The sequence below is a fragment of the Puma concolor genome, chromosome B1, assembly GCF_028749965.1.
Source record: "Puma concolor isolate L17-30 chromosome B1, mPumCon1.1.hap2, whole genome shotgun sequence".
Taxonomy (NCBI): Eukaryota; Metazoa; Chordata; class Mammalia; order Carnivora; family Felidae; genus Puma; species Puma concolor.
Window position 1 is genome coordinate 27,452,527 of NC_141670.1, and position 22,336 is coordinate 27,474,862.

Here is a 22,336-nt window from a genome sequence, read left to right on the forward strand (position 1 = left end):
ATCCGCAGATCAGCACTGGGGGACCGCCAATTTATATAATTCTTTATCCAGGTATTTCTTCAATCTGGCCTTCAAACATGCTGGTAACTTCTATGATCCCAATGGAATATGAAGTCAGTAAACTTTCCTAAGATTCTGTGTGAGTCAGGCAGGACCTTTTATCAACGGGGAGGGGTGTCCCAGTGGTAGTGATGCCTTATACATTTTACTATAGCCCTAATCGCTTCCTGCTTAGGCAGTTTGACTGACTCCTCCCACCAAGGAGCCATCCTTTTCGCTTCATCCTGTGCTTGGCCCTAAGGAGATTCTCAGATGAAGGACAGTCCCTGTCTCTTACTGTTCTGTTTGTTTGTCTGTTTGTTTTTGAAGGAGAGAGAGACAGAGGGTGAGTGGGGGAGGGGCAGAGAGAGAGGGAGACACAGAATCCGAAGCAGGCTCCAGGCTCCCAGCTGTCAGCACAGAGCCCGATGCGGGGCTCGAACTCACAAACCATGAGATCATGACCTGAGCCGAAGTCAGACACCGGCCCGACTGAGCCACCCAGGTGTTCCACTGTCGAATTCTTCCCATAGGAGTGTGCCTAGAGAAATCAGGTTCTCAGAGATGCACGTCAGCAATACCATCACTGTCCTCAAGTGGTCATCAGGGAGAACAGTGGGGTCACTGATTTTACCAGCCAGTCTGCCTACCATCTTACTGTCAATGTCACTAAGCGCACATTAAGTGACCCAGTCCTTCCCTTCTCTTCCAAGTCATCCCAGCAGAGCAGTTTTCAAGGAAAGAATAAACCAGGCCAGAGGTGGTTGAAAATGTATTTATTTTTCTTCAAATGATCTTTTTCAAGCAATAAATAAAAACAGACATGTCAACTTTTCTAAAAAACAAAACCAAACAAAAAAAATCCCCTAAACTATATACATCCTACAGAAATACAAGCATATCAAATGTAGAAATGACATCACTCTGAAAGACGGGGCTATTTACAAAAGTTACAAGTATTGCATTGCTCTGTCTTGAAGAAGCCTCTTCCTCATATGACTCATAAGCTCTAAGAACAGGCAGGGTGCCCTTCGGGGACGGGGTTATCTTCAAGAGGTGAAACTCCCCATCTTTCTTGTTCAACAAGGAAAATGTAAGGAAAGACCCCAACGTCCAGACACTGTATTCAATTCGCCGACAACGTTCCACAGATCAGATGACTTTCGAGGAGCCTGAGAGGTGCCCCTTCAGGAGGTCACATGCTCCTTGAGCTCCTGATAGAAACCATCTTGTCCCGCAGCCAGGCTGGGACGGGTGGCAAGACCCTGCTGAGCCAGTGACCAACCCCTGGTTGTGGTTTCTTCGGGACAAGCTAGTTCTGTCATGAAGACTAGCCTTCCAGAAAGCAAAGCCATTTTCCCCATCTTGGCCGCACATGGGGCACACTTGGGGAGCTCAGAAACACACGGATGCCTCGGTCCCAGCTCCAGAAATCCTGGCTTAATTGGTCTGGGATAGCCTGGTAGCAAGGTTTTCAAAACTCCCCAGCTGATGCCGGTGGACAGTCAAGGTGAACCACCTCTTCCGTACTTTGGGCTTGGTGGCCAACTCCCATCCCGATCAACCATCCTGCCTCCTCTGTCTGTCCACTTTCCCACGGATGTTTACATTTTTTTCTCATGGCATCCCAACCTTGTTGAAAACTCTGGAATCCAGTTCCAACAAGCACCTGAGCCAAAATGGCCTCAGGAGGAAAGGACTGAGACTGTGAGCTCCCGGCCACCTGTTCGTGGCACTTTCAGCCTGGTATGTCTCCATGGGAAAGTCAGGTGTGTTACCCTCAGCGATCCACAAACACCCTTGGTCACACAAGATTCTGGGAGCTGACAGCAACCCTTGGTCTCTAGAGGAGATCCAAGGTAGCCAACAGCATGGCTGATAATCAGTGAAAGTGGCAACGTTTTCCGGCCATCACAGAAAGTTTGCATCACCAGAAATCACTTCATGGGAGAGAGGCCAATGGAAACCCACCTGACCATTTGAACTGACCCTGTGGTGGTGTCTTCATTAGAGTTATGTCGAGTCATCAAAGAGGCTTCTGATGGCAGAATTATGACCACCTCCCCCAAATCCCCTCTTCCTATCAAGCCAATTTCCTATTTTTATTTCTAAGAGTTGTGGGACTCACGTTGTCATCAAGTACAAAGAAAATGGCTTTATAAATAGCAGTTTGACACAGTGACAGAAGACTTGAATTGTAAAGTGGGGGGAAGACGTGTCTGGGGCTGGTCCTGAGCTCCGTCTGTCCACATGGTTGGAATCCAGTCTGGGAAAACACAGGTTTTGGTGGATGTGCACTTGTTCTATAGAAAGTGAGTCTGTTCCAGGTTACTTTTCCTCCCCCTGCAACAGCCACCCTGCCCCCCAGGTCCATCTGCTGTTGGAACCCAGGGCTCCCTCAGCTGCAGAACCCAGTGGACCTCATTCACTGCAAAACACAGAGCAACCTCCAGGAATCAAGGAAAAAGTGGGAATGGCCAGCTGTGCCACCTCTAAATAGGTCCATTGTCCAGGCATCTTAACCCCTCCACACCTCACCCCTATTCAGCCAGGCAGCTCCTAGGGAATGAGGGAGCCTTTGGCTTTTCTAAAAACAGGAAGCGGGAACTCTGGCCTCACCCAAAGACAGGGCTTGACAAAGGCAGGATGAGTGATGCCAGCACAGGTTCATGTTTATGGAAGGAAATGTAATGAACCTGGTCCTGTCTGGGATGCCAGGATAAGAAAGAGCATTCCAACACGATTCTGACATTGAGGCTTGAAGTTATTTACGGATGAGCAAGAATATTCATTTAGATCTAGACTCACAAGGGGCTAAAGAACAAAAAAACAAAAGAACAAAGAACAAAAAAACAACCAAAAAATAAACATGCTCTCATTTCTAGACAAGTTTGCAAATACCTCTAAGCTGGCACTCAGTAACAACACTGTTCCACACTACTACAACTGAAGTAACATGTAGCTTCCCTCCTCCCTCCCCCCAAGCCCAACCCACACACAACATCCTTCTCCCTCAAAAAGCCTTACCTCCGTTTGGAAAGGCCCCTTCAAATGGCATTATCCCAAGAATGGATTCCAAAATGGCACCCGAGCACCCACGGTGCCCATTCCAGGAGCCCAGCAGCCAGCTCCCAAGCAAAGGGTCTGCCCAGCTCCTCACACACACTCTTCCATCCTAGACCTGAAACATGGTGTCCATTCCCCTCTTTTTATTCAAATAAGGGCCTTTAAAAAATATTCACCTAAGCCGGGGAATTTTAAAAAGGCAAGAATTTGTTGGCGTACTTCTACTCTCACAGGATTCACATCACGTCTGGCTCTAGTTAGCTGGGTTCCCCAATGGCCCGGCCCAGCGATTCCCTGGAGGAAAATCTCCACTGCGCCCAATTTTTCAGGAGCACCTTATACAACATGGCATTTATCACAGATGATATGCAAGTCCTCAGGCAGGTCTGTGAGAACATGCTCCCGCCAACTGGATCGCCCATCCTCAGAAAGAAAAGACTGTACTGTCGGGATGTAAAGCCACTTTAGTGTTCCATGTGCCCAGGAACCAGCCTCAAAAGTCATCAAACAGCAGTCCTCACCTTCCTTCCACCTGCCACCCCACCCTGCCTGCTTCTCAGTGGCAACCAGTCCCAGGTGTCTATCCCGCCACCTTGTCCACACCTGGGAGATGCCATTTCCCTTCTAACTGCTTCGACATTTGCACGCTATCGTGCTCCGCTGCGGGACATCGACAGAAACATACCCAAAATTCACTGTCACTAGACTCCTTGTACTTACGTACTCTGAGGAAATTCTTAATAAATACTTTTATTTATGACGAAGCGTAATTATTCACCCGTTGGTGACTTCAAAAGGAAAACCACGTCCTATAAGATTTCGTCAAAGAACACAAAACATCGACCAAAAAACAAAAACAACCAAAAAAAAAAAAAAAAAAAAAACCTGTTACAAGAACAAAAAAAGGACGAAGCACACAGAACCAGGCACTTCTGGCAAACTTGTTTTCTTTTTGTCCCTTTCCCACTCCCACCCGCCTCCCCCCCACCTTAACAAAACTGGGTGGGCACATTTGCCAGGATCTGTGGGTTTCCTAACTTCAAGCCTTACCGCTTAAAAAAATGAGGTAAGAAATTCCTATCTGAAAAGTAACATACACACAAACCAAACCAAGGTCTTCCCTGCCCGCTGAGGCAGCCGCAGCCGTTATTGCTCTAGGTTGGAGTGTTTTGTTTGCTCGTAGTAGGTGTATTCGAAGTCCTTATTGCCATTCTAGCTGGCCCCAGGCTGGCCCAGGAGGAGCAAAGGGGGAGGAGCTTGGCCACCTGCTCCCCACGCTGGTCAGTCCCCGCGGGGCCGGCGGGCTCGCGGGGTGGGGGTGGGGGGCTCCGAGCGGCCCTAGCAGCTGGGGGACGTGGTGATGGGGCTGTGCAGGTAGGGCAGGCTGCTGGGGGCCGAGTGCACGCCCACCGACACCGGGAAGCTGAAGACAAACTGCGAGGTGGGGGTGGGGGTGGCCTTGCCCCGCTCCCGCAGGGGCCCCGAGGGGCTGGCGGCCTCCACGGCGCAGGACGTGGCCAGCACCTGCGACTCGAACTGCAGCAGCTGCCCCATGAAGCTGAAGTTGGGCGAGATGATGCTCCGCCGCTGCTTGACGAACTCGAAGGCCTCCTCCAGCCTCACCCGCTTCTTCATCATCAGGTAGGCCAGGCAGATGGTGGCCGAGCGCGAGATGCCCGCCTGGCAGTGCACCAGCACCCGGCCGCGGCAGTCCTTCACGGCATCTGGGGCAGAGAGCGCCATGCGGTTAGTGCCCCGCGCGCGCGCGGTCCCCAGGCTCCACCAGATGGCAGGTGCGGGCGGCGCCGCGGGGGGTGGGGGGGTGGGGGGCGGGGAAGAGTGTTGGGGGAGGGGCACTCCCGGTCCAGGAAGGTCCAGGAATAACGTTGGCGGCCGAGGAGGGGGAGGAGGAAGCCCACCGCAAAGGACTCTAGGATTCCTTCCACCCATTCTGGGCTATTTTTTTGAGACTGATCCAAACAAATGCACTAAGCTTGGGAAAAATGCATGGTAAAGCCGGTTAAATCCCAACATACCTTCAAGGATTTCCATGTGCAGGAACAAAAACACTGGCCCAGTTCTCCCTTTATTTGTTTCCTCCCCATCCCCAAAGCCTTATCATCTAGACATCTGGAGCCACGCACGGAAAACGTTATTGCCTAGATAAGCTAACGGCCCGGCTGGGGAGTCTCTCTTCCTATCCCCACCCAACACAGCATCCAGGCAGTGAGCCTTCCTCAGAGGCACAGGGGAAAGGGGCACACCCCGGCGACCGCGCCCCTTCGGTCCCTCCTTCCGCAGGCAAGTACCCGTGGTTCCCTCACAACCTCCTGCACTCGGCCTGCACCCTGCACCGCACCACCAGAGCCAACCTACCGATGTACTCAATGGCTTCCATGAACCAGGAGCTGATGTCTGCCTTGTGGTTGTCTTCCACGGGAATGCACTTGTACTGATAGTGGCCTTCAAAGTGGTTCGGGCAATCGGAGGAGACATTCAACAGGGCCGTGATCCCCAGCGCGTCCAGCATGTCCCTCCGGGCAGCGTGGTAGGCACTGCCGAGGTAGAGGAAGGGAAGGATCTCCACAGGACCCCCCTGCGCCAGAAAGAGAGGGCAGAGTGCCCCCAACATCGTGAGTGTAAGGCCCCCAGGAAAATGGCCAGGGTGCTTGGGACAGGGCGGGAGGGTACCTGGGCGAGGTGGGCTTTCACAGGCCCAGGGGAGAACGCCTGTGGACACAGCCCTTCCGGGTCTCCCCTTAGCCTGCTGGGGCTCCTGGCGGGACACCAGGCCCGGTGGGCTTCTCTAGCCTTTACGCTCCGCTCTGCTGTGAGCGGCAAAGCCAGGACAGGTCAAGCCTCGTGGGCCCCACCTGCCGGTTCAAGCAGCCCTCCTCCCCCTCGATAAATAAAGTGGCAGACACAACACCGGCCTTGCCACACCACTTAGGACACGAATCTACACCTAACTCAGCGCCACGCTGTCTGTTGTGGGGTCGAGGGCACATTAGAAACGGATGCTGTTTCGGCCTCACAGACAAGAAGCGGGATCTATGAGGAAATGGGGGCTGCAATTCGTGACGTTTTCTGAGTCAGACCAACTCAAATGGTCTGGGATCTGACACCAGACTTGCTGGACCCTATGAATCCACTCCCTCTCCGTCTAAGTGCAAAGGCTGGTAAGACACAGAGCAGCTTAAGCCGGTTTTCTTGGGGGAGGGTTGGCCAACCATTTATGTCCATTGGGCGTCTGCAATTGGCTTGTACACGGCAAGGTGGCCTGGCTCTTTCTACACAACAGCCCACATGCACTGGCTTCAGCAATCCCCGCGTGTCCGCACGTGAAGTTAGAGGCAAAGTCAGAAAGTTAGGTCTTTGTATGTTTCCAAATGAGGGCAATAAGAGGGAAGGAAGGAACAAATGGACCCTCCCTAACACTGCACCCCAGTACTCAGGGTTCACTCCATTCTCCCCAAATTGAGGCACTGGATCCAAAGCCTCTGCAAAGCAGAACTCTGAAAATAAGCCCCCTTGCCCCCGCCTCACCCCCTCCCCTTGCCCCTTTCTCCCAGGCTCTGGGCCCGGGTCTACCTGGTCGTGCAGCGGGGTTCCGCAGGAGCCACAGCCCACGTCCAAGGACTCAGCAGTGCTGGGGGGAACAGCAGGTGGGATGGTTGCCAGGGCCTTCGTTTTGGAACAGAATTCTGGGTACTCGGAAGAAAACCTCTCATAGCCACCTGTAAAAGAGAAAGACGTTGGTGTTAATAGAGTCACAAAGCCGGCAAAACCCCAGAAAAGTACTTGAATCTGACTCCTGGACTGAGGAGAACGGCTGGGAAGCTGGGAACGGCCGGATCTACATTGGCCACCGGGTGGCGCTGTGGGCCCAGAGATCACGGCTATGGAGCCTTCAGAGAGCCGCATTTGGCCGGGGCTGCATCCTGAAGGCTGGAAGGGAAGTTTTAGGAGCAAGACTTAGGTTTGGGAGGCAGATACAGAAAGGACGACGTGCAGGGGATATGCAGAAGGGACTTTCCACGGCAGCTTCTTGGGGTGATGTCAAAGCATGGAAGACTGGCCATTGTGTGTTTCCAGGAGCCCCGAGGCAGTCTGGTGCTGGGCCCGGGGGCCTGCAAAGATGGCTGTCATCCCCCACCTCCAGTCCTGCCTTTGGAGAGGTTCTGCAATGCGGGAGAGAAGGAAAAAAATTTACCCTGGCACCAGCCCTTCTGGATCTCAGCAACAGAACAGATGCCAATCGCCCAGCCTCATGAACAGCTGTTCATCAGCAAGGGGCCAAAATAAGAGGAAACGGGCTTAAATATAAATCCCTCTTGCTACATACAGGTTTGGGGCAAGGCAGGATTTCCTGACCTGCGAGTTGCTAAGCTCTGGAATGGTTATCTGTGGGATCGTCTTCCGGGGAAGGGAGGTCTTTTAAGTAAAAAGAGATAAAGGGCCGACTTCTCTGGAATAGTGTTAGTGCCAAGCCGAAAAGCTCCTGCTGGCTGGCGGAGGGCAGAGAGGCAGGAGAGGGGCAGGAAACACTAGAAGAGAAACGCTTGGTCAGTATCCGATTTACTCTCAGTTCTGGGACTTTGCTTTGCGAGTAACTTAGCATCCACGGTCCTTGTGTGGCCCTGCTTGCATTTTTATCTTGCAGTTTCCATAGGACCCGAAACATATTACAAATTCATTCAGGAGAGCCTACAGGTTGTGAAGCGACCATTCAACCAACAGTCCCGAATGTAGCTAGCACCGTTAAATCCTGACGCGTAAGCGGCATGGTGTCACGGGTTCCTAGAGACATTTATGGTAACCTTCCGACATGCAGACATGTGACAGTTAGTCAATCACTTGCCCAGATCCCAGCCCTAGAAAATTCTGCTTTGCAGAAGAAGGGAATGCTTCTTCGCCACATCATAAGGCTTACAGAACAGGGTATACATTTCTTCCTCTCTGTTCCCCTCCATTCCCTCCCTCGGGATATAAATGGAGATCTCTCTGGTCACAGGCCTGGCTCCTGCTGAGTCACAATAACCAGCTTCCCCCGGAGGAAAGGGCCCAGTACTGGCAGCTTCGGGCGCATTGGTGGCCTTACTGGTCATCTCAGCACAGGGGCACCCCTCCTTCCCATTAGCACCCCCTTTTCTTTACGAGGCTACAAACATTGCTGCCCCAAATGTAGTGAATAATGAGGGAAGATGGCTCTTCCAGCAAATGTCTTTAGCTCAAGTTCCTAAGGTAGAACTCTGGGAAACTTCCTTAAATGTTCCCCTTTGAAAGGCAGAAAGGGAAGTCAATCAATCAACAAACCATTGTTGAACACCTATATACAAAGCCATTAGCTGTTACTCTATGTGTTTCTATAGGATTTAAAGACTTTTAAGTAAAATGATTTCCTGTGTTTATTACGTAATTTGAGCTGTTCAAATATTCTGTTTTCAAAGCTATGGAAGACATGGGCGGTGCGCTCCCAAAGCTTGTCACCCAGACAGGCAGACTAGCGCTGCCCCCCTGAAAGCGAGTGCTGGAGACACAGGAGCGCCAGGGCTAGGCTGTGAGGTTACCGAGGAAGAGCACCCCCCCCACCAAAGGGCAGCGGAAGTAGGAGGAGCCTCAGAGTGGTCAACACACAATGTCCTTTCCATTGCTGAGAAGGTGCGGGACAGGGCACCAGACTGAAAAGGCCTGCGTTGAATCCCAACCTGGTTAAGTCATCAAGGTGTGTGGCCTGGGGCTGTCATCGAACCTCTCTGAGCCTCTCCCTCACTTGTAAAGTGTGATGAGACATCCGCACCTGGCATCCTCTGAGGACTGATTGGAACAGCCAGTGCTCTGCACCTGGCCTCGGGGAGGCACCTAACGAAGACTTCCTTTTCTGGCACTTACAAGGGGACTCCAGCATTACGGGCAATTTCCCAGACTCTGGACAGCCCTCTCCTCCTGGACTTTACTTATTTTTCCAGTCACAGTCTTGAGATCTGGTAGTTAGACAGCAGAAGGGCTGAGTTCACTGCCTGAGTTCCAGGACCTTTCCCCATAGGGGACATTTGCTGCCTCCAGGTCGATCCTCAGTCAGCCCCGCAGGTGGCACAGCACCCACAGCCCAGAAGGCTCCCGAGCTGGCCGATGCCCTCGGGGTGTGGCAGGCAGGGGGCGAGCAGCCAACTGGGAGGGACAGAGGTGACCCGGGGGGCCAGGCCAGGCTTGAAGGGGGGCCATTTGTCATCCACACCACCCCCAAGCCTCTCATAACAGGGCAGAGAGGGCGGGAGAAGGCAGCATTAGAGTGGAGCAGAAACAGGATTACTGAGGTCCGTTCCCTTTGGCAGCTCTTTAAAGAACAAGCAGAAAGGAACCAAGTGAACAAGCAGATTTGCCTGAGGGACTGGAGTGTCCCAGGCAGGCAGCCGTGGAAGGGATTCTCCCTCCTGAGCTGTCGCTAGCTCTGGAGGGTCTGTGGCTGACCGTTATGAAGAGTTGCACCCAAGGAGCTCCTTCCTGCGGGTGGAGAGCGGCACCGGGCTGGGACCTCGGCTGCGCGCAGCACAGAAGGACAGCCCCAGAGCACGCAGGCGGGGTGGCAGGCGGGGTGGCAGGGACGGAAGGCTGCAAGTGAGGAACCACCCACGTCCACACTCCACAAGACCAGCACGTCCACGCCGGGTATCGGCTCCACGTTACTAAAAGGGATAGAGGAAATGCTCACTATGTGCCAGGTTCTTCCCAAGCAGCAGTCCTTGAGGGGTGACTGGCCCCAGTTTTACAAATGAGGAAACTGAGGCACAGGGCAACCTCAGGTAAGGGCAGTGCCAGCGTTCAGGCCACTGGCCTCGAAGCCACCTGCTAGTCTGGCCACCGGGAGCCGACCCTGCTGTGTGCCCATCTCTGCCTTCCTGGTGGTCCTTCTCCCGGGGGAGGCAAAGACTGCTGGTTTCATCCCATTGAAGACACATGTAGAAACAGAAAGGATCTGGACACTCGTGACATTTCACCAAACTCCGCGTCTCACTGGTGTTTTTCAAACTACAGGTTGCCACTAAAGAGTCATGACTAGACTCTTTATTTAAGGAAACACAACAGGATAGAAACTTCTAGAATCCACTGCATTTAAAGAAGGTAGAGGTTCATGGGCCTCTGGTTTCAGGTGTATCTGTATCCCTACGGGGTCACGATGCAAGGATTTCAGACTGTTATCATCTTTAACTTCTGATACTCTGCGATTCTAAATGTCACAAACTTCTCTGCAAAGCAGGTGTCTGAGATCTGCATTTCTAGCTTCTGAATGCAGTTTCATGACACATACACCAATGACTTTCCGCCTATTTTGTGTAGCTCCAATTGGATGTAATTCCATAACAGATATTCTGACTAATTTTGACCTGTTTTTCCCATGTTCTTAATAATAGACTTTCTGGAGGCGCCTGGGTGGCTCAGTCGGTTGAGCGGCCGACTTCGGCTCAGGTCATGATCTCGCGGTCCGGGAGTTCGAGCCCCACGTCGGGCTCTGTGCTGACAGCTCAGAGCCTGGAGCCTGTTTCAGATTCTGTGTCTCCCTCTCTCTCTGACCCTCCCCTGTTCATGCTCTGTCTCTCCCTGTCTCAAAAATAAATAAAACGTTAAGAAAAGAAAATTTAAAGAAAAAATAATAGACTTTCTGGTCTTAAAGCTCTCATTTTCTCATCTTAATTTTGAAACGCGAGTGTCTAGAGGGAAGAAAATATAATACCCCCCCAACTTTTTTTGAGGGATAACCACATCATGGCTAGCTGAACTCCACGCTCTTTTTCTCATACAAAGCAAGACAACTGTCACAGCTTACTGAAAAGGATGACCCACTGTCCACACGTCCATGCAGGGCTGCGACGGTGCGCATAAAAGTGCTCTAGAAAGGACAGGCTGGTGCAGTGCCGATCACATCACCACAGTAGGGCTCTTAGTGGGGTCTGTGATGGGGAAGCCAGTCATTTGGTGGGGACAGTGGTCACAGATCTTAATATGGCTGTTGCTCTTCCAGTCACCCTCTCTCAAACACTCAGAATGTCACCCGTTCACAGACAGGGGCTTGCTCTCCTGGGACTTCATTATCAGTACGAGCCAAACGCTGCCCAGCAAGAAAGTCTGGGGTCATTTGACTTTGAGAACTCCCGTTGATGTGGGTGTTAACTTAGTAAGCACCCACGTAAACGCTGAGCAGTGCTGAAGATTTACCTAAGTGAGCTTCCCACTCTGGGACCCCACACACAGACCTGTGCGTCCTGGGCCAGCTGGCTGACACTTAATGCCACCCTGGAGCTGGAGCTGGTTCACGGTCCCTCCCAGTCCTTCTGGGCTATCTGCTACATTCAGCAAGCTGGCTGGTGCTGCCTTCCGCTGGAGAGTGAACTTTTCTTCCTGTCAAACTTCCTTTGTCAGGCGGCAACTGCCTCCCAGTAAGGAAACTGGCTATCTGGTTTCAGATGTTCTGATTTTTTAAAGGAATTTCTTGGCTCCTTGGAAAAGCCACCTTCCCTCAGTTCCCAGTGTAGCCCGTCTCTCCTATAAGCCCTCAGGACAAGCCCAAGGGACCTGTGATAGGCTTCCTAGTGATAGGGTTTTCACTTTCAATTGATACCTGCACCCGGTCTTTTGTTACTTTTGTTGATTGGAAATATCCAGGTCGGAGGAGTTTGCTTCGCTCGGGGTCATTCTTCAACGAATGACAACAGAGGTGAGAGATTAGCTCTAAGGCCTGCCGTTGTGTGTAATTCTAATGCTCTCAATCCTTGGCTGGCACGGGCACTGTATCATATTTATAAGAAGAAAGGCCAGTCCGTTTCTCTTTGGGTCAAAAGGTGTGCAACGTCATTCCTCCCTCCCCCCCCCCCCCCCAGCCGGGGTTTGCTGTCTGCTGCCACTGACCTCCTGGGGGACTAGGATGGGCCAGGGAAATGGAGACAGAGAGAGACAAGACCCAGCTCAGCTGCTGGCTGAGCGCTCCCCCCACTCCGTCATTGGCCTTGGGGGCTGTTTCCTACAGAAAGTGTAATGTCACAGTCTGTAGGGTCAGGCCTTAGGACTACAGTGTATGTGAGTCCCAACCTGGAGGGAGAAGCTATCTAATTGATATCTAATTGATCGTCCCACTGCCTCAAGACAGGGCCAGGACAACTTTTAAATCAGAACTTAAAGAACGGACAAAAGTCATGAGCTGAGATGAATTTGAGACAGGAGAAAAGTAAGATATTAGGGTAAGAAAATGCCCTTTTTGTCCTTCTCTAATGACCAGAGTCTAAAACCCTCATCTGAGGAGCTATCAAGGAAAGAAAGGGAGTTCAAAGGAGGTGTGTATTCTAATGAAATCTGAAAAGCTGAAATTTCTAAACTTTCCCCCAAAATGCCTTACAGGACTTTAAATAAAATGAGCTTAAAGTTGGGGGGTGGGGGTGGGGGGAAGATTTGCCCCAATGGGAATCTTCTACTAGCAAAAAGACCAGAGAGTGTAGTGATTTAAGGTTATCGTTCTTAGCAAAACTTGGGATAACATTTAGGAAATGTAAAGGCCAGGCAGCATTTTATTGGTATTAAGTAACATTTACTCTTAACTACGAATTCTTGCATGTGGTGTTAGTTAACCACCTGCAGCTAACTCATTTCTACCAACGCACGTCCACGTGGCAGAAATAGAAAACTCAGATTATTAAACACAATTAGTTGGTAGAATTAGATAGCCTTTGGCTGGAAAGGATAATATAACTTCTGAAAATATTCTGTTTTTCTGTTCCTGTAGGTTGGCAGAGAACAGTCGGGTCTGGCCACTTTTCCTTTCACATTCCCCACCACATGTGCAATGAGATATACAGAAAGTCCCATTAGATGGAAATTAAAATGAACAACTCCGATGGGAACCAAATTACCCAACACTGAATCAATTTAGGCATTTACTAAAGATAATCTAAGGGGCTTTTCCTCCCCAGTTTCCCATTAGTTCTCCGCCCCCAGAGTGCCCTTCCATGAACCCACATTTTCTCCATTTTACTGGCTTCTCCACTAGAACTTAGGAGGCATGGCTGTCCTCTTCCAGCGGTGTGGGAGCAGACACTTGAGGTTCTCCCTCAACTCACTAGGGATGCCTTTTCATTAGAGGACCAAGGGAAGGAAGAGAAACGGTGTTAATTAACACTTCTTCTGCTTAGCACACATATGAAAAGAAGCCAGGTTAACAGCATACGACCCTGTGAACCTGGCAGCTTCTACCATCGCTACAGAACAAGCCCCTCACCACCACCACCACCACTGAATTTCAGGCGGCTGCTTCCAAAGCAGGCTCCTTTCCCTTAGAAGACACAGCTGTTCAGCTGAGTGTCCTGCCTACTCCCCCTGGCCTGTTCCAGAAGAGGCATTAGTTCAACCTGCCGCCCAGGCCTAGATACTAAAGGATATCGACTTTGAGAAGCGGAAGGTAGGCCTCCCCACCACCCCAGGTCAGACAACAGGAAGCAGTGCAGGGCCCAATAGGAAAGAGCCGTTAGATGGCTCCTTTTCCTCCCTCCAGGGACCTCGCCAACGACCAGAGAACTGTCATTTTACCCAGAGGCTTCTGCCCTACTCAGTCTTTAACATTAGCCTCGCGCCCAGCAGCCTAACGGATCTGGCTCTGGGCTCTCCCCTGCGGGTCCAGGGAGGTGCCACCAGCGGGAGGAGGAAACCTTAAAAGCACGCCTCCCTCCCAGGGGCTTAAGCGTCCTGGAGCCCGGAAGCCCAGGGGTCAAGGTCCCCGACCGAGCTGCGGCTCTAGGGCGATCCCCTACGGGTTTCTTCCAGGAAGAAAAACAAAACGCAGCCAGCCTCCACGTGGATCTGCACCACCTCGAGAAGAGCCCTGGCTTCCGAGCCCGCGAAGGAAGGCACAGGCTCGGGCTCTCCATCAGGAGGGATCCAGGGCAGCGCGGCTCGGAGTGCAGCCCGTGCCACCCGAAAGGGCTATCTCCCGGGAGAAATTTCTCCCATTGTCGCCATGGACGCCGGCACCAGGCAGGGGAGGGGAGGCGCGCTCAGCAGCCCGGACCCCCACGGGTGGAAGCCGGACGTGCGTCTGCCGGGCGCTCCGGGCACAGCTCGGCCCCCAGGCAGGCGAGGCCGCCGAGTCCCAGGAGCCCGGCTCGCCGGTCCTTCCGGTGCCACTCCTTCCCGGCACTTTCTCTTAAAGCGCTTTGGGGAGAAAAAAGGAAGATTAGGCTGGATCGGAGGTGCAAAAGGCAGCTCTCACAGAGAAAGAAATATCAGCAAAATCGCCTTAGTAGTTCAACCAAAGGTCAACAGCAGCATTTCCCCAGCAGCTGACAGGTCAAATGGCCAGGAAACAACTGCCGAGAACAAAGCCCCCCGCTGTTCGGCAGGGGCGAACCCGGCTCGGCGGCACTGAGCAGTTTTGTTGTGCTTTTTGGAAAGGGCGGTGGGGAGAGGTTTCCGCCCCTCCTCCCTCCACCACCTCCCTTCCTCCGGGGCGAGCAGGTCCGGAGGGGAAAGAAAGGAGGGAGGAGGCGAAGGACGCCGGCAGGGAAAGGAGCGGCTCTTTGAAGGCCAGGGTCTGAAAAGCCTCTCGGGTTCGGAGGCGAGGACCGGACGCGGGCGAAAGAATGCGCGGAATGCGGCAGTGGGAAGACGGGGCGCAGCGCGGCAGGGGCGCCCCTACCCACACCCCGTCCTGTCCGCTCTCCCACCCGAGAAACGTCAGGGACCGGGACCCGACGAGGCCCGGCAGGTGCGGCCGGGGCACCGGCCCTCCAGTTACTTAGATAGCACGCGGTCCTTTGGGGGTTTCTGACTTCCAGATTTGACCAGAACTCCCGTCCCCGAAGAGTTTAGCCAGGTTTCACTTAAGTCAAGCACGCGCTAACAAGACAGTCGAGAACCCCGTCTGAACAAAAGGTCGTACTTCTCCGCGGCCTGAACTTAAGGGGCACGTTCGCGTCTCGAGTTCCCCGAAACTCAGTCCTCCCGCCCCTCCCCCCTCCCCCGCTCCCGGAGCTGGGGTCTAGCCCGAGGCGGGAGAAGTTGGCCACCTTCCAGGCGGAGCTCGGAGTTGGGCAGCAGATAGCTCCACGCAATGTCCGCAATCCGATCTTCCTTTCTGCATTTACCAAGCCGATCCCACCTCGGCGCTCGCCCTTCTTCACCGTATTCCCCACCTCTCGGGTTCAAGGGGTCGGACTCAGTGCAGGGCCCGAGCACGCCAAAACGACAGGCCTGACCTTCCCCACCCGCACACTAGCACCGGGATCACCTCCCTGGACTATATATGGGTGGGCAACGCAGTGGAGCCACTACGCCTAAGAGATCTGCGGTTAGTGAGCGTAAATAAATGCAGTCTCCAGGAAGAGTCCCGACTTGCAGGTGACAGAGGAAACGCACCTTCACCGTCTCTGAGGACTTCAGGCGCTCGCACTTGCACACAAACGCACGAAAACCTTGCAAACCCATGCAAAACAGCACGCACAAAGGAGTGCGTGGGTACCCACGCAGCCACGAGTCCCTCCAGGCACTTACTTCTTCCCTTGCCCACTAAGGCGCAGGCCGCCAAGCCCCGCGACACCTACCCTCCAGCTCGCGCCCCGGCGCCAGAGTTTACCTTTGAGCAGGCAGATGTCAGTGCGCTCGGCGTTGCGGCGCAGCGCCTGCACTACCAGCGACACGGTGCTGTCTTCGCGGAGGCTCTCCGCGCGCGGGCTGCGCTCGTCGTAGACTATGACCGCCGAGTAGAGGCCGGAGCGCAGGCGGGCGCGCACCTCCTCCTCCGCGGGCAGGATCTGCTCCAGGCTCACCGAGCCCTTGGCCCGCCGCCGCACGATGGTGTTGCAGCGCACGTTGACCGAGCCTCGGATGTAGCCCGCGCTGTGCGCCAGGAACGGTCTGCAGTCCAGGAGCAGGCACTTGCCGCCGCTCAACAGCCCAAAGGCGCCGTGGCTGCCGCTGCCGCCCGCGCCGCCGCCGTTCTCTTCCCGGTTCATCAGCCTTTTGAGCACGCTGCAGTCCATCTCCCGCAGCTCCTCCACCGTCACCATGGTCGCCGGGAACCGCGGCTGCTGGGCACGCGAGGAGGAGGCGAAGGGACCCGGGCCAGTTGGGCTGCAGGAGGGGGCAAGCGGGGGCTAAGGGAAGCGCGTGCAGAAGTGGCCGCAAACTTGGCCCCCACGGCCTCCCACGGGCGAGCCTCTTGTCCCCGGTCCCCTTCCTCCAGCAGTCTCGCGGTTACATAGCAGTCCGAGCGGCCTCGGGCACCGGGCGGCACCGCGCGCGGTGCTGAGGGGAAGGTGAAGGGGAGTGTGTTTATGGGAGAGAGGACCACCGGGGCTCCCTTCTGTTGCTGCCTCTATTGTATTTTGCCCGTTGTGCCGCTGCCGCCGTAGCCGCCACCGGCGCTGCCGTTCGGACCGCTGACGCTCGCCACCGACAGCCGGAGCTCCGCGCACTGCCCCAGCCAGAGTTTCCTCTTTAGCTTGTAGATGTATTAATGCTCCTCTGCACTCCCCCGGGAGGGGGCAGATTCATTACTACCTCGAGAGGCCCCGCCCCTTGCCATTCTGGGCCTCGCGCCCTCCCCCCCGCCCCCCGCGCCGGCTCCCCGCCCCGCGCCTGCTCCCTCGGCCCCGCCTGCCCCTCCCCTGCCCCCTCCCCTGCGCGTGAATGGAGCGCGGGCCGCTTGCGCCCAGTCATGGGAACGCGACGTCACAAAGAGCAGAGTAAACAGGGCGCTCGGCGCTCGCCTTCAGGCCCATTCATAAAACCGAGACCTAGAGGAAGAGGGAGGCGGCCTCCGACCGGCAGGCGAGCGGCCGCGCCAGGACTTTGTGAATGGAACGCGGCAGCGCCTGTCGCAGCCCGCCGGCCGGCCCCGGCCTCTTCGGCACGCGTCCCGCCCGGACCCTAGTGGCAGTCCAGCCATTCCTCCCCGCCGCGGCGATGCGGCGTTCGGCGTACGGAAAACGGCCCGCCGGGAAGCCGGCCTAACGGCGGCCGGGGCTCGGTTTTGGAGGTTTCATTCCTTTTTGCCCCCGTGCTTTCCCCTTAGCAGCCTCGCAGGTCTCCTCCCGCGAACCGAAGTGGAGAGGGCAGCGTTGCCCCGCTGCCCAGCGGGCATGGCCGGGGACCTCCTCGCCCGGGGCTTACGGAGTGCGTTCCGCCCGGCCGGTCGTTTTGTCAAAGCGACTCCTCAGACGTTAGCTTCTGCACTAGCGTGATCGATTTTCATCTCAAGCCATTAAATCAGCTTTATAGCTTCCCGAGAACGTGGGCAAGCCCTAACTTACAAGATGAAAGAGAAAAGCCCTCCTGCCCCGCAGCCCAGTAGTAGTGAGGTGTTGGGTTTGTTGCTTTACGACCCAGAGGGAGGCATTAATTGCCGGAATGCTGTTTCTATGGAGGAAGGTAGGGGTGCCACTCCCGTCCACGCTTCCTAAAGATGTTTATTGAATCCCGGTGGGGGGAAAACCCGACGTTTTAGGCTTTTGGAAAAGTCTTCACCTCATCTTGCATGCATGTGAATTGTTTTCTCAGGGAATGACAGTTACGGTCTACATTTGGTGCGAAGCTAGACCCTGAGAAATTGATGCGTAAAGGATTGAATAAGTTCTGAGGGTGATTCAGGTTTCCATGCATCTCTCTTTCCAGGTCATGTAGCATTTTTCCCGCCCCCAGTTTTACTTAGGCATTTAATATCCCAGAGGCCGCTTTTGGCATGGGGTTTGTGCGCGCCGCGGTGGGGACACGACACAAGCCAAAAATTATTCGCCCGACATCTTGCCAAATCTTGTTAGTGAGAATTAACCACCGAGCGGGGGAATTACAGGACTCGCTCGCGGCCCCGGTAGCAGCGGGGTCGGGCCTTCCATTCTGGGTCTCCCCTGGAAGCACGACCCAAGCAGCGACGGCCGCCGCGGGGTCCTTCCCGCCCCAAACTCGGCCTTCCGCTCCGCCTTTGTTACTAGCAGAGCGGTTCCCTGGCTCTCATCTCCGGGCCCCCAGGACCCCTCCTCCACTCCCCAGCCGGGCCTCGGGAGGGGGCCCCCCCGCTTCCGAGGCCTACCACCCGCGCTCCCCTCCTACTGCGCCGCGAATCCCCTGATACCCGGGCTCAGGTCAAGTAGGGGATCTTCCTTTTACCTCGGATTACAAAATGGCTCAGCACGGCACTGCACTGATCCGGTTTCTACTTAGCATTTAATATTTTGTTCATATAATTTTTTTGCAATTAATTTTGTTTTAAAAAGCACTGCATTTTTTATCACTTTTCGGTGCCTCCGAAATTTTAACGCCCACGGCACGCTGCTGCTAATCGGAGGGGGCCACAACTGCGCACCTACCGAGGCCTCGGGGAGGCAGGCCCTTGGGCGCCAGGCACTCCGGGTGGGGAGGTCAGCAGCCAAAGGCTCACTGCGTGACCTCTCCGTTGGGGAGGGGTTTGTACTTCCTCCTGAGGGCAAAGGGGGCCTGTGTCCGGTTTTTCATTTGCTGAGCGGCAGCAAGGCTCTGTCTAAACACTCGCTCTCACTGGTACACCAGGAGTGTGCGCCCTTTCCAAGAAGCCGCCCAAGTCCCGGAGGTCCGGGGCGGCCCAGGAACCCGGCTTTGCCCGGCCCGCTGACTGAGCGCTCTCCCGGCCTCAAGAAACGCGACACTTTTATAAGGGCTTGGACGAGATTTCTCTTGGAGGAGCCTCTCAGTCGGATGCAGGTCTGGGCTAATGTCACACGTGTCGCAGGAGCTGGGGAGCCGTCCCTGGGCCACACTGGCCGTGCTCAGCTAGCCTTTGTTTCCCCTACCCGACCCCCGCCCAGCGCTCACGTGGCCGGTAAATAACCGTCAAATCCGGGGGAGCGGGGGGGGGGGGGGGGGGGGGGGGGAGGGGAGGAGGAAAATGCCCAAGGACAAAGGCTTGCTTTCTGCACCTGACAGTAATCCGTGGTGGCGAAGCCCATAAATCCCGCAGGCAATTCACAAGGAAGGTGGTGTGGGCGGGTGTGTGTGTGTGTGTGTGTGTGTGTGTGTGTGTCCACGTCTGCGTGCCCGCGCCTGCGCGCCCGCACCCTGGAGGGGAGCCGCAGCTTCGGACTTAATGTATTTAAGCCAGCAGCAGCTTTAATTGCAAATGCGAATGCCTGATTTTTGAGAGACTAATAAAAAAAAAAATTCTTTCCTCAACTTGGGAAATTCCGGAGCCCTCAGGCGTGTGAATTTCAGCAGATGAAATTTAAATTTTGTATTTATCCGGTTCTCTGTAACCACCCTAGATAATTTTTTTTTTTCATTTTTAATTTTTGGTATTGTAAGTGTGCCGGCCATTTGGTACACGGTTAAATGAATGCAATGTGAGACCTGATACCGGCTATAGAGACGTCAAAACTCCTCTCCAATTAATGTGCAGGCTGGGAATGGGAAACAATCAGTTTACAAAGGAACCTCGTGAAACAGCTTGTCAATAAGGTAGATCTTGGAGAAAACAAAGGCGTTTGGCAGGAAGACATTGTTTGAATGTCATTTCAAAGTTAATTTAATTAAGGAAGGCATATCTGCAGGAGTTGGTGTGGGATTGCCCAAGGAGAGAGATTTTATTTATATTCAGCAGTAACCCTCCGGGTGAAAATACTTTAAAAATTCGCTGTGACATGTAAATCCAACTTCTCTTTCATCAGACAGTCCTTAGACCGACCTTATTAGTCCCTGGCAGACCTGGCAAAACCCCTGCTCTTGTTTAAGAACATTTCTTTCCAATTAGGTTGTTGTGTGATCTGGGAATTTAAAGCCCAGAGTAGGATCCCCAGAGAGGACTATGGCTTCTATTCTGGTTTCGATGCCAACCTCTGACTCACTGCCCTGTCCCAAAGTGCCTGAATAAAACTTGCCTGAAAACCCATTAATGAATTAATCAAGGTGGCATTGGAAAGAAAGGGTCTGTGGATTCCTCTTTCCTGAGCAGAGAAGTTACCTTGCTCATTACTCTCTCACTTGGCACGGAAATGATCTGCTTTGCAAGGACCTGTTGGTTAGGCTTCCTACATCAGCTGATTGGGAAGCTTCTCCTCTGGCAGTGAGAACGCTCAAAAGGACTGGAAAGCTGTCTTCATGCTCCTCACAGCAGAAAAGTGTGTGCCCCCTGCATGTTCTTAGGCAACATACACAAATGGAATTGAGGCATGTATGTCTGTCCTTCCCTGCCCACCTCTGCTCATCAAGTCAGAACTTAAAAGCAATGGAATGTTCTTCAGCATTTGGACTGAACATCAGCAAGCAATGTCAAAAACATAGCCTCAAGTTTTAGACCTGACTTTGTCACATTTACTTTCTATGCATAATACTATAGCACTTGCTAATGATTTAAAATGCTAGGTTTCTGTGGGGCGCCTGGGTGGCGCAGTCGGTTAGGCGTCCGACTTCAGCCAGGTCACGATCTCGCGGTCCGGGAGTTCGAGCCCCGCGTCGGGCTCTGGGCTGATGGCTCAGAGCCTGGAGCCTGTTTCCGATTCTGTGTCTCCCTCTCTCTCTGCCCCTCCCCCGTTCATGCTCTGTCTCTCTCTGTCCCAAAAATAAATAAAACGTTGAAAAAAAAAATTGTAAATGCTAGGTTTCTAACCTTAGGGTCTCTGAAGAAAGGTTTCAATACATTGCTTGGTTCATTAATCTATTTGAAAACTATTCAATCCAGGCTACGCTACCATGTAGCTTTGTGATCTTGGGCAAGACAATCTCCATGGGTCTCAGTTTCCTCATCTGCAAATGGAAGAGTTGGGGCAGGGCAGTTTTTAAGGTCTAGTCCATTTCCCACCCTGTGTGAATGCACAGGAGAGCCTCCTGTCAACCCCAAGCCCAAACCTCAGCAGCCTTCTCCTTTCCCTCCCCAGAGCCTGGCACACTAAATGCCCAAGACCAGGAACAGTCTCTAACTCCTATCTGGCCCTCTTTTGCTCATGGAGAGCAAAGTTGGTGGTTTTTATTTAGATGTTTTTTGTCAAGTGCTAATATCCCAAGTAGCTTGATAACATTTATTCAACAAACACATGAAATAAGGTGGGGGAAACAAACTTATCCAAAATACTGACTGTAATTTCAAAGAGTTTATAATTCAGTCGGGTTACTCAGGGTGTGAATGTCACCTTACGTTATTGCAAGGATCTAATAAATATCATTAGGGAAAAACAAATAAAATGCCAGGGGGATTCAGAAAAGAAAAGGATTGCACAGTACTGCAGGATTAGGGAAATGGAAGGAAAAGGCCAGTGCGAATAAAATGCATTTCATCTACTTAAATGTTATCCTTGACTTCTCTGTTAGGTCCTTTTTTTTTCTTTTTTAACTTTTATCCCACCTCTGACATTCATTCTGTCCTTGTGCCTTACATCTTTTCCTTTCATTTGTTAACCTCTCTCTTCCCCAGTGGTTTTGCCTGCTAAAAATAGATGAGCGATTGGTCTGAAGCTACAAGAGAGCCAAGATGATGCAAAAACTCTGTAGAAAATCTATGCCTTGGACAGTGAGCTGACCTTAGATGCCAGGTAACCTAAGTGTGAGCCTGACTCTAGTGACAGTGACGTCATCGCAAGCAAGTCAGTTGTTCTAGATCTTAATTTTACCATCTATAAAACTAGGAAAAATAATGTAATACTTACTTTTTTTTTTTTTTAGGACAACAAAATATCAAAATCACCTTTCTAAGGACCCAGCCTTGGTGAACATATTTGCCTAATCAAATGTCGAGTACACGCTCAGAAAAGATTTTTGGACTTATGAAATTATTTCTATAAAAATTCTTACCAAGAGGTAAACATGAAATCACATTTGTTTATATGTTTTATAAATCTTCTTTAATCGAAAGCAGTCAGAACAGCCCCAAATTAACACTATCACAGAAAATCTTGGACTTTGGAGCATTATTCATTAGAGAAACAGTAAAAACAAAACAAAACAAAACAACCAAGAAAACCTATGTCATTCTACCTACTTGCTACCATAATTGCTACCTTAGCTCCAGATCATCATTATCCACTGATACCCCACATTCAATCTGCAGACGGTCCTGGGCATGGTCCTTCCTGCCCAGTAAGTGTGGGGAGTGTGTGTCCTTACTATTAGATGTTTATGCTATTCTTTGCTTCCATGTTTTGGCTTCATTGAGGTTTTATTTGTGTAACAGTTGGTTAACTCTCATCAAAACTGTAGGAGATGAAAAAAATCTTTCCTCTACCCTCTTAGGTTT

At 52.8% G+C, this 22,336-nt stretch overlaps 1 protein-coding gene and 1 long non-coding RNA gene across 2 annotated transcripts; one reads left to right on the top strand and one right to left on the bottom strand.

The window, feature by feature from the left end:
* Window positions 1-800: 800 nt before the first annotated feature.
* On the bottom strand, window positions 801-16,663 carry DUSP4 (dual specificity phosphatase 4). Its single transcript, XM_086703353.1, has 4 exons — window positions 15,719-16,663; window positions 6,697-6,842; window positions 5,482-5,701; window positions 801-4,829 (listed from the first exon to the last, which is right to left on the bottom strand). The coding sequence occupies exons 1-4, from the start codon at window positions 16,149-16,151 to the stop codon at window positions 4,444-4,446; spliced, it is 1,185 nt and encodes a 394-aa protein (XP_086559479.1). The 5' UTR covers window positions 16,152-16,663; the 3' UTR covers window positions 801-4,443.
* An 860-nt stretch (window positions 16,664-17,523) lies between these two features.
* LOC147581521 (uncharacterized) lies at window positions 17,524-21,915 on the top strand. The gene is made up of 2 exons (XR_015249992.1): window positions 17,524-18,937; window positions 21,766-21,915. It is a non-coding gene; the product is annotated as an uncharacterized LOC147581521 (long non-coding RNA).
* Window positions 21,916-22,336: the final 421 nt, after the last annotated feature.

Coding starts and splice junctions, on each gene's coding strand:
- DUSP4 (XM_086703353.1), bottom strand. CDS start 16,151: ATGGTGACGGTGGAGGAGCTGCGGGAGATGGACTGCAGCGTGCTCAAA. Junction 6,843..15,718: donor TGACATCTGCCTGCTCAAAG/GTAAACTCTGGC, acceptor TCTCTTTTACAG/GTGGCTATGAGAGGTTTTCT. Junction 5,702..6,696: donor GAACCCCGCTGCACGACCAG/GTAGACCCGGGC, acceptor TTTCTGGCGCAG/GGGGGTCCTGTGGAGATCCT.